The sequence below is a fragment of the Somniosus microcephalus genome, chromosome 5 (genome assembly GCF_052327205.1).
Source record: "Somniosus microcephalus isolate GS21.2 chromosome 5, FLI_Smic_1.0, whole genome shotgun sequence".
Taxonomy (NCBI): Eukaryota; Metazoa; Chordata; class Chondrichthyes; order Squaliformes; family Somniosidae; genus Somniosus; species Somniosus microcephalus.
In genome coordinates this window covers 60,675,180-60,687,289 of record NC_140991.1, presented here as the reverse complement: position 1 = coordinate 60,687,289, position 12,110 = coordinate 60,675,180, and the positions used below count along the sequence as shown (strand labels likewise).

The following is a 12,110-nucleotide window of genomic DNA, read 5'->3' as shown; positions in this document are numbered from 1 at the left end:
TTCACGTCCCAGTAATGGTGGTCCTCCATCTTGCAATACATACAGGTCTAGTTTTGGTAGCAAAATACTGCAGATGTTGGAAATCCGAAATAACAACAGAAAATGCTGGAAAAACTCAGCAGGTCAGGCAACATCCGTGGAGAGAAATTTGAGTTGACGTTTCGGGTTTGACCCTTCTTCAAAACCCTCACCGTCCTTGGCCTCTTGTACTGTTCCACGGAAGCTCAACGTAAACTCGAGGAACGCCAAGGACGGTGAGGGTTTTGAAGAAGGGTCAAACCCGAAACGTCAACTCAAATTTCTCTCCACGGATGTTGCCTGACCTGCTGAGTTTTTCCAGCATTTTCTGTTGTTATTTCGGTCTAGTTTTGGTGTTTCCTTACCGTTATATATAACGGTCACCCTTATTTTTCCTTTGGGGCAGACTTTCTGCCCCGTGTACATCTTCAAAATAATTTTTGTGTCTCTCAAGGGTATGTGTGAGAATAGCCGCTCGTAGTCCCGTCGGTTTATGACTGTTAGGGCTGATCCTGTGTCCAATTCCAGCTTTACCTGGACTCCTGCTATCTTGAGAGTGACCCAAATGGTTCGGTGATCCTCCATTGTGATCACATTATGTAGTTTCAGACAACTCAGTTCCCTGCTTTCGGAGTCGTTATCACTCTTTTGTTCATCTGAACTATTCTCCGTCATCTTATGTACCTTCTTGTACTTTCCTTTGGTCGGTTTCTTATTGCTGGTTTTCTTTCCCGACCTGCAGACTCGTGCTATGTGTCCTACTTTTCCACACTGTCTGCACACTTTGTCTTTGAACCAGCAATCATTCTGGTCATGTGTTGTTCTGCCACAGCGATAGCACTTCTCTGTTCCATATGACATTTCGTTTGTGCCATATTCTTGCGGTTTCTGTTGTATCTCTGCAGCGCCCCGTGCTGCTGCTTCATATGATACCGCAATGCTGAAAGCCTTTTCCAGCATAAGGTCCTTTTCAGATAAAAGCCGTTTCTGGATTCCTTCACTTTGAAGCCCACACACAAACTCGTCCCTTAAGGTATCTGCCAGTCCCGCTCCAAACTGGCAGTGTTTCGATAGTTTGCGCAGTTCTGTTAAATAATCAGCATTGCTTTCATCCTTATGCTGGTTCCGTTTGTGAAACTTGAATCTTTCTGCTATCAGCAGCGGTGTGGGGTTTAAATGTTCCTTTAGTATCGTTACTATATCTTCAAAACTCTTTTCCATTGGCTTCGTTGGGGTTACTAGATTTCGTAATAAACCATACGTCTTTGCACCCATTAAATTTAACAATACCGACGCTTTCTTGTCATCTGACACCTCATTTGCCTCGCAGTACACCTCTATTCGTTCGACATATGTAGTCCAATCTTCGACTTCATTGTCAAATGCGGTGATATTGCCACTCTTCAGCATTTTGGGTGTGGTTTAAAATGGCGTCTCCCAATGGCTTAAAATGGCGTCTCCCGCGCTTTCCTTCCTTCCCCGCTGCTGCCGACGCCGCTCCTGGCGGTTCTCGTGGCAATGGCGGCACCTTGTAGGTTTCGCGCGCTTCTCCTGCGCTGCTGCCAACGCCGCTCTCGGCGGTCCTCGTGGCAATGGCGGCGCCTCGCGGGTTTCTGCGCATCTCTCTCTCCCTCTCTCCGACGCTGCTCGGCCCCTGAACACCGGCTGCGCCCTGTGCGCTCTGCCCCCCCTCTCTCTCCCCCGTCGACGCTCCTCGGCCCTTTGCTGTGCCGCTCGGTCGGGCCCTAGCCCGCCGCTGTCCGGGAAGGGTCTGCGCACTACCTGTTGCCAGCCCGTTTCGCTGGACCACCTCAACTGGAAAGCCAAGCCTGGCTCTCGACAGCCTCCCCCGCAATTCTCAAGTCTCTGCTGGATGACTGGGCGGTTGCCCGTGGTCGACGCCCGAGTCTCTGGCCTTGACCTCCAATCCACTGATCTCCAGGAACAAATCCCCGGCAGGTGATGCAGAGTTGCAGGTGGGTTCGAACCTGCCTCGTCGCCAATGTTACGTCCATGTATAAGAAGACACAGACTGCGGAGAACTGCCTCAGACTGCAACTGATCTGTACAGATTACTACTCAGTGTTATATACAGGTGTGGTCACTGCCGGTACTGCAGTATACATGAGCTGTAAAACATAGTCCCCCCCTTAACGGTATATACATTACACCTTTCACCTCTCTTTCCTTTTATTAAATTAAATTAAATTAAATAGGGAATTCAGAAGAAACTTCTTTACCCAAAGAGTGGTGAGAATGTGGAACTTGCTACCACAGGGAGTGGTTGAAGCGAATAGTATAGATGAATTTAAGGGGAGGCTAGACAAGCATATGAGGGAGAAGGGAATAGAGGGTTATGCTGCCATCTTCGCCTGCCGTCCGGACACGCCGTGGCGTGCCGTTTTACCTCCGGACGGAGACGGAGGTCCCCAATGGGGGTCTCTCTATGCGGGAGTCCTCCCTTGTTCTATCGGGGACTTGGCCTGGAGGGTGTTGCACAGGGCAGTTCCGTGCAATAGATTTTTAAATAGGTTCACGGACTCCCAGACCGCCTGTTTGTTTTGCGGTCTGGAGGAGTCCGTGTTCCACGTATATATGGGGTGTGAGAGGTTGCAGCCCCTCTTCCATTTTTTGAAGGGGCTGCTCCTCAAATTTTGGTTGCACTTCAGTCCCACGCTCCTGATCTACGGTCACCCCGTGCGGAGGGGAGCGGGCGGGTTGGAGGACCTCCTCGTGGGCCTGCTCCTGGGCCTGGCCAAGAAAGCCATTAATCGGTCCAGGCAGCGGGCGGTCGAGGGGGTCGTCCGGCCTGATTGCCTCCCGCCCTTCCGCGGCCATGTTCGCGCCCGGGTGGCCCTGGAGATGGAGCACGCGGTCTCCGCCGGCACGCTCGAGCAATTTCGTGACCGGTGGGCGCCGCGGGGACTGGAGTGCATAATTAGTTCAAATAATCAAATTTTAATTTGAGGGGTTAAGGTTTATTTAAGGGGTTATTGGTTTTTAGTTACAATTTATTTGTTAATTTGGTTTCACACAAGAGGAGAGGGTTATGCTGAGTTAGATGTGGGAAATGCAGGAGGCTCGAGTGGAGCATAAACGCTGGCATGGACTGGTTGAGCCGAATGGCCTGTTTCTCTGCCATTTTTTTGTGTGTGAAGGATGCTATATAAATGCAAGTTATTGTGTTTCCATTTTTAGCGCTTTGAAATGTCTTCCCTTGTCTTTATGTGGTCTTATTGTTGGAAGAGCTGACTTGATCAGGAGCGCTGTCAACTCACAACGGGCGGTTTCACTTCATTTTGACAACTGCTGCGGTCCGTACAGAGTGTGCGCAGGCGCGGTGCGGCTCGGCTGCCCAACATGGCGTCCTCCATTTGGTGGCGGGGATTCGGGGCCGCGGGGCGGCAGCTGCGGCTCGCCGGCTCCCACAGGCGGAGCGGCGGCAGCTCGGCTGAGACAGCGCCGGTTCTAGACGGCAGCGAGGAATCAGGTAACGGCTAATTCCGGGGGAGGACGGTTCTCGGGCCGTGAGCCCGGGGCCTGGGTTAATGTGGCGGATCAGCCGGGACTCGCTCTTTCTGCTTTCAAACTGCTCCCTGACGACGTGTCTTTCGGAACCCCTTCATAGATACATAGAAGATAGGAGCAGGAGTAGGCCATTCGGCCCTTCGAGCCTGCTCCGCCATTCAATGAGATCATGGCTGATCATCCAAATTCAGTACCGGTCCCTGCCTTCTCCCCATATCCCTTGATCCCTTTAGCCTTAAGAAATATATCCAACTCTTTCTTGAATATACTTAATGAACTGGCCTCCACTGCCCTCTGTGGCAGAGAATTCCACAGGTTCACCACTCTCTGGGTGAAGAAATTCCTCCTCATTTCAGTCCTAAATGGCTTACCCCTTATCCTTAGACTATGACCCCTGGTTCTGGACTCCCCGGCCATCAGAAACATCCTTCCTGCATCTAGTCTGTCCAGACCTGACAGAATTTTATAGGTTTCGATGAGATCCCCTCTCAATCTTCTAAACTCCAGTGAGTATAAGCCCAATCGACACAATCTCTCCTCATACGTCATTCCTGCCATCCCAGGTATCAGCCTGGTGAATCTTCGCTGCACTCCTTCCATGGCAAGAACGTCCTTCCTCAGGTAAGGCGACCAAAACTGCACACAATACTCAAGGTGTGGTCTCACCAAGGCCCTGTACAACTGCAGCAAGACATCCTTGTTCTTGTACTCGAACCCTCTTGCTACGAAGGCCAGCATACCATTTGCCTTCTTAACCGCCTGCTGCACCTGCATGCTTACCTTCAGCGACTGGTGTACAAGAACACCCAGGTCTCTTTGCACTTCCCCTTCTCCCAATCTATTACCATTCAGATAATAATCTGCCTTCCTGTTTTTGCCACCAAAGTGGATAACCTCACATTTATCCACATTATAGTGCATTTGCCATGTTTCTGCCCAATCACCCAACCTGTTCAAATCATACTGGAGTTTCACGACATCCTCCTCACAGCATACCCTCCCCCCCAGCTTTGTGTCGTCTGCAAATTTGGAGATATTACATCCAATTCCCTTGTCCAGATCATTAATATATATTGTGAACAGCTGGGGTCCTAGGACCGATCCTTGCGGTACCCCACTAGTCACTGCCTACCACTCGGAAAACGACCCGTTTATTCCAACTCTTTGCTTTCTGTCCGCCAACCAGTTCTCTATCCAAGTCAATACCTTGCCCCCAATCCCATGTGCCTTAATTTTGCACGCTAATCTCTTATGCGGGACTTTATCGAAAGCCTTCTGAAAGTCCAAATACACCACATCCACTGGTTCTCCCTTATCTATTTTACCAGTTACATCCTCAAAAAATTCCAGTAGATTAGTCAAGCATGATTTACCTTTTGTAAATCCATGTTGACTTTGTCCGATCCAGTCACTGCTTTCCAAGTGCTCTGTTATTACATCTTTTATAATAGACTCTAGCATTTTCCCCACTACTGATGTCAAGCTTACCGGTCTATAATTCCCCGCCTTTTCTCTACCACCTTTTTTGAATAGTGGGGTAACATTAGCTACCCGCCAATCCATGTGTACCGTTCCAGAGTCTATCGAGTTCTGGAAGATGACCAGCAATGCATCTACTATTTCTAGGGCCACTTCCTTAAGTACCCTGGGATGCAGATTATCAGGCCCTGGGGATTTATCGGCCTTCAGTCCCATCAATTTTCCTAACACCATTTCCCTACAAATACTGATTTCTTTCAGTTCCACTTCAAATATAAAGTGCCAGTCGTGGCTCAGTTGGTAGCACTCTCGCCTCTGAGTCAGAAGGTTGTGGGTTCAAGTCCCACTCCAGTCAAAAATCTAGGCCGATAGTGCAGCACTCCCTCAGCACTGCACTGTCGGAGGTGCTGTTGTTTGGATGAGACGTTAAACCGAGGCCCGTCTGCTCTCTGAGGTGGATGTAAAAGATCCCATGGCACTATTTCGAAGAAGAGCAGGGGAGTTATCCCTGGTGTCCTGGCCAATATTTATCCCTAAACCAACATCACTAAAGCAGATTATCTGGTCAGTATCACATTGCTGTCTATGGGAACTTGCTGTGCGCAAATTGGCTGCCATGTTTCCTACATTACAACAGTGACACTTCAAAAGTACTTCATTGGCTGTAAACATAGAAGATAGGAGCAGGAGTAGGCCATTTGGCCCCTTGAGCCTGCTCCACCATTCAATGCGATCATGGCTGATCATCCAAATTCAGTACCCTGTCCCTGCTTTCTCCCCATATCCCTTAAGAAATACATCTAACTCCTTCTTGAATATATTTAATGAATTGGCCTCAACTGTCTTCTGTGGTACAGAATTCCACAGGCTCGCCACTCTCGGTGAAGAAATTCCTCCTCATCTCAGTCCTAAATGGCTTACCCCTTATCCTTAGACTGTGACCCCTGGTTCTGGAATCCCCCGCCATCAGGAACAGCCTTCCTGCATCTAGTCTGTCTAGTCCTGTTAGAATTTTAGAAGTTTCAATGAAATCCCCTCTCATTCTTCTAAACTCTAGCGAATATAAGCCTAATCAACCCAATTTCTCTTCATACGTTATTCCTGCCATCCCAGGTATCAGTCTGGTGAATCTTTGCTGCACTCCCTCCATGGCAAGAACATCCTTCCTCAGATAAGGCGACCAAAACTGCACACACTACTCAAGGTGTGGTCTCACCAAGGCCCTGTGTAACTGCAGCAAGACATCCTTGTTCCTGTACTCGAATCCTCTTGCTATGAAGGCCAGCATACCATTTGCCTTCTTAACCGCCTGCTGCAGCTGCATGCTTACCTTCAGCGACTGGTGCACAAGGACACCCAGGTCTCGTTGCACTTCCCCTTTCCCCAATCTATTGCCGTTCAGATAATAATCTGCCCTCCTGTTTTTGCCACCAAAGTGGATAACCTCGCATTTATCCACATTATACTGCATCTGCCCACAACTGCCATGCATCTGCCCACAACTGCCATGCATCTGCCCAACCTGTCCAAATTGTACTGGAGTTTCTCTGCATCCTCCTCACAGCACACACGCCCACCCAGCTTTGTGTCGTCTGCAAACTTGGAGATATTACATCTAGTTCCCTCGTCTAGATCATTAATATATATTGTGAATAACTGGGGTCCTAGCACCGAGCCCTGCGGTACCCCGCTAGTCACTGCCTTCCACTCGGAAAAAGACCCGTTTATTCCAAAGCACTTTGGGACGTCCGGTGGCCATGAAACGTGCTATATAAATGCAAGTCTTTTAAAGGTAGAAAGGTCAGGGCAAATGTTGGTTACTGGGAATAGCCTCCATACATTTTGGTTTAATGTGATTTACTTTGATGTACTTGAAAAGAAACACACTATCAATGGATTTCAAATCACTGGTTAGGCCCCAGCTGGAGTATTGTGTCCAGTTTTGGGCACCACACTTCAAGGAGAGGGTACAGAAGAGATTTGCTAGAATGGTACCAGGGATGAGGGACTTCAGTTATGTGGAGAGATTGGAGAAGCTGGAATTGTTCTCTTTAGAGCAGAGAAGGTTAAGGGGAGATTTAATAAAGGTGTTCAAAATGTTGCGTCTGTTTGATAGTGCAGCTAGGGAGAAACTGTTTCCACTGGCAGGAGGGTCAGGTCAGATCAGCGAGGTCTGCAGCTGAAATGGGTTTGAGGATCAAGCTTTTGATCACCCCTCTTGCTATTTCCTCATTTGGCTCAGTGGCCATTTTTTTGGATGACATATCTGTGAAGTAACTTGGGCTGTTTTTTACATTCAAGGCAATAGATAAATGCATGTTTTTGTTGTTGATGGTCATATTTTGAGACACATGGAAATACTGTTACTGTACTTAAATACAGAATGTATAACATGGAAGGGAAGTGAAGTTTTGGTTTGTTCATGTTAAGACATAGCAACAAAAATAGCAAGAGGAAGGAGAAAGGATTAATGGGACTTAATATAGATAGGCCTTTTTTTTTTCTCAATGCATGGCAAAATAGCTGTGAACTAAAATGATTTTGGGGTCAAAATGAAAGAATATTTGTTGTCAAAAACTGGCTTCATTGAGTTTAATCAATTAATTTGGAAGGAACAAATAAAACAAAATATTTAAAATATATAACTATCTTTACAAAGTACAATGTTAAAATAAGTAGGTTTGCATTTTTAGCTGCCTCCTCTCTCTCATGGTGCTTAGTTCTGCTATCTGTACATGATGTCAGTGGAGTTCATCAGTGCCAAGAGGATATGAAGTGCTTCCTTAGCATAACTGGGAAAGTGGATGTGTGCCTCACACCAGAATTGCAGCCTGCGATGGTGATGTTTCTGGGTTTTACCAGATTGTTGAATTAATCTTCTGGGGTAATCATTGGGATTATCACATTTCATCAATGTCTATATTTATGGATTAAATTATTATAAATGGCTGGAAGTGAGTATTAAATTTTGTAATTAATTAATTCTTGCTTAATCACCACTAAACATCTCAATGCCTCGCACAATCTATTGCTTTTGAAGTACGGTTACTTTTATATCAGCAAATTTAGGCATTCAGGCTTAGGCTGATGTGCGGCGTGATGTTACCTGCCACTTAAGTGCCAGACAATGACTATCTCCAAAAAGCAAGCATCTTACCACCGCCCCTTGATATTCAACGGCATTACCATCGCCAAATCCCCCACCATCAATATCCTGGGGGTCACCATTGCCCAGAAACTTAACTGGACCTGTCACATAAATACTGTGGCAACAAGGGCAGGTCAGAGACTGGGTATTCAACAGCAGGTGTCTCACCTCCAGACTCCCCAAAGCCATTCCATCATCTACTAGGCACAAGTCAGGAGTGTGATGGAATACTCTTCACTTGCCTGGATGAGTGCAGCTCCAACAACACTCGAAGCTCGATACCATCCAGGACAAAGCAGCCCGCTTGATTGGCACCCCATCCACCACCTTAAACATTCACTCCCTCCACCACCGGCGTACCATGGCTGCAGTGTGTACCATCTACAAGATGCACTGCAGCAACTCACCAAGGTTTCTTCGGCAGCACCTCCCAAACCCGTGACCTCTTCCACCTAGAAGGACAAGGGCAGCAGGCTCGTGGGAACACAAGTTCCCCTCCAAGTCACACACCATCCTGACTTGGAGGTATATCGCGGTTCCTTCATCGTCGCTGGGTCAAAATCCTGGAACTCTCTACCTAACAGCACTGTAGGAGTACCTTCACCACACGGACTACAGTGGTTCAAGAAGGTGGCTCACCACCACCTTCTCGAGGGCAATTAGGGGTGGGCAATAAATGCTGGCCTTGCCAGTGACACCCACATCCCATGAATGAATAAAAAAACATGCAGTTGCCATTCCCAGACAGTTGCAATGAATGGCTGGTTGGTCTTCAGTGGTAGATGAAGGAGGAATGCTGACCAGTCTACTAGGAGAACTCTGCACTTCTCCAAACAGTGCCACAAAATGTGGGCTCTTTAACAATAACTTGCATTTATGTAGCTCCTTTAATATAATAAGCACTTTGCATATGGAGAGCAGTCCCTCAGTTAGAAGATGGCCAAAAGCACAGTTGACAAGTTTTAAAGATGTTTTTAAAGGTGGCAAGTTGAAGCGGTTTAGGGAGGGAGGTTTCGAGAGTTAGGCTGGGTCAACTGAAGCCTGTGCCGCCAACAAAGCTGCATTGTACAGTTTGATCACAACCTCCTCACTTATATTCAACATTCTATTTTGTTGGAAAATTTACATCTTTTGCATAGCTTTTGATTCATGGAGGGATTTCTGGCTCTGTTCATAACCCACTGTTGTCATTTTTATTGTACTCTTAACTGTATGGTATCTTAAAAAGGTAACTTTTTAGGTGCTTTTATTTTAATCCGCAAGGCAAGTTTTTAAAAATTTGTTTTTATGGGATGTGGGCGTCGCTGACAAGGCCAGCATTATTGCCCATCCCTAATTGCCCTTAAGGTGGTGGTGGTGAGCCGCCGCCTTGAACCGCTGCAGTCCATGTGGTGAAGGTACTCCCACAGTGCTGTTAGGGAGTTCCAGGATTTTGACCCAGCGACAATGAAGGATCGGCGATATACTTCTAAGTCAGGATGATGTGTGACTTGGAGGGAACTTGGAGGTGGTGATGTTCCCATGTGTCTGCTGCCCTTGTCCTTTTAGGTGGAAGAGGTCGCGGGTTTGGGAGGTGCTGCCGAAGAAGCCTTGGCGAGTTGCTGCAGTACATCTTGTAGATGGTACATACTGCAGCCACAGTACGCCGGTGGTGAAGGGAGTGAATGTTTAAGGTGGTAGAGGAGGTGTCAAGCAAGCGGGCTGCTTTGTCCTGGATGGTGTCGAGCTTCTTGAGTGTTGTTGGAGCTGCACTCATCCAGGCAAGTGGAGAGTATTCCATCACACTCCTTACTTGTGCCTTGTAGATGGTGGAAAGGCTTTGGGGAGTCAGGAGGTGAGACACTCGCCGCAGAATACCTAGCCTCTGACCTGCTCTGGTTCCCACAGTATTTATGTGGCTGGTCCAGTTAAGTTTCTGGTCAATGGTGACCCCCCCAGGATGTTGATGGTGGGGGATTCGGTGATGGTAATGCCATTGAATGTCAAGGGGCGGTGTTTAGACTCTCACTTGTTGGAGATAGTCATTGCCCGGCACTTCTGTTGCGCAGATGTTACCTGCCACTTAGCAGCCCAAGCCTGAACGTCGTCCAGGTCTTGTTGCATGATGACATGAACTGCTTCATTATCTGAGGAGTTGTGAATGGCACTGAACACTGTGCAGTCATCAGCGAACATTCCCATTTCTTCTGACCTTATGTTGGAGGGAAGGTCATTGATGAAGCAGCTGAAGATGGTGCTAGGTATGACTCCAGCGAGTGGAGAGTTTTCCCCCCGATTCCCATTGACTTCAGTTTTACTAGAGCTCCTTGATGCCACACTCGGTCAAATGCTGTCTTGATGTCAACGGCAGTCACTCACCTCACCTCTGGAATTCAGCTCCTTTGTCCATGTTTAGACCAAGGCTGTAATGAGGTCATGTTAGCACAGGAGAATGGAACAGTGTTCAGATTCCGGTGCCCACTTCTCTCTCAGGTCATGGAATCATAACAATATGCATTATACCCGACTGTACCAGTATGATATTTCAGTTTTGTACACAAGCTATACTTGTAAAGGCTCTGAGTGCAATTGTTGATTTGGCGCAAACTTTGTGAAATGGGCATATGCTCATAAGAAACTGTGTTGAGACTGCCCAAATCTCTCTCTCCCAGTCAGACGTCACTCCATTGAGTTACACTGAGGAAGAGTAACATACCTGTATGCACTTGTTGCAGATTACAGAATTGCAGGTGATGTTTACAGTAACTATTCCCAGAGTAAATTGTTTTATCTTAAACATCTTTTTAACTGATTGTTAAATTTAGATTACCAACTGGCCTTAGAGACAAAACTGTTCGGCCAGTAACTCCTAATTTAAGTTCCACCCAAGTTTTCATAAAGCTCTTTATATTCAATATTCTTTCCTTTTTCTTATTTAGTGCTACTGTAATTGCAATTTTAAAAAAGTACAATAGGAGGGGTTATCTGAATATCATTCATTATAGTAAGAAACAATAAATATAATCTTTTTATGGTAGATTTATTTGAAAGACATTGGATTGCTAATTACAACACTGCTAGTCCTAACCTCGACTAACGTTTAAACTGGCCAATTCTCATCGGGTGTGATCTGTCTGTTTGCAGACCTGCTAAGCAGCCCTCCCATCCTGGGCTGCATTGATGATCTGTGCATTGGAGAATGTTCTGCTTTTGATGCTGAAATGGGGAATGTGGTTGTAGGGAAACTAAAAGGGGTGATCCAAATTTTAAAATGAGTTTGTGATAAAATGGTTTATTTTCGGAATAGTTATTGTAAATGTAAAGGTATTCTGCGGCAAGTGTCTCACCTCCTGACTCCCCAAAGCCTTTCCACCATCTACAAGGCACAAGTAAGGAGTGTGATGGAATACTCTCCACTTGCCTGGATGAGTGTAGCTCCAACAGCACTCAAGAAGCTCGACACCATCCAGGACAAAGCAGCCCGCTTGATTGGCACCTCCTCTACCACCTTAAACATCACTTCCTCCACCAGCGGTGTACTGTGGCTGCAGTGTGTACCATCTACAAGATGCACTGCAGCAACTCGCCAAGGCTTCTTCGGCAGCACCTCACAAACCCGCGACCTCTACCACCTAGAAGGACAAGGGCAGCAGGCGCATGGGAACACCATCCCCTCCAAGTTCCCCCCCAAGTCACACACCCTCCTGACTTAGAAATATATCGCCGTTCCTTCATCGTCACCGAGTCAAAATTCTGGAACTCCCTCCCTAACAGCACTGTGGGAATACCTTCACCATACGGACTGCAGCGGTTCAAGAAGGTGGCAATAAATGCTGGCCTTGCCAGCGACGCCCACATCCCAAAAACAGATAAAACCCCCCCAAACAAAACACATTACCTTCAGGTCTGAAATCTTCTAGTGCATACACTTCCTGATTGTGAGAGTTATTCAATCTCA

At 47.1% G+C, this 12,110-nt stretch overlaps 1 protein-coding gene across 3 annotated transcripts in view; it reads left to right on the top strand.

The window, feature by feature from the left end:
• The first annotated feature begins 3,247 nt into the window (after window positions 1-3,247).
• The window catches only part of mtpap (mitochondrial poly(A) polymerase), a 136,558-nt gene continuing 127,695 nt past the window's right edge, over window positions 3,248-12,110 (top strand). The window contains exon 1 of one of the 3 annotated variants that reach the window (XM_085987676.1): window positions 3,248-3,508. In XM_085987676.1, the coding sequence (XP_085843802.1) occupies window positions 3,379-3,508 (130 nt within the window). In that variant the 5' untranslated portion in view covers window positions 3,248-3,378. The remainder of the gene's footprint in view (window positions 3,509-12,110) is intronic. The other 2 variants (XM_085987677.1, XM_085987675.1) reach the window with 2 other exon arrangements.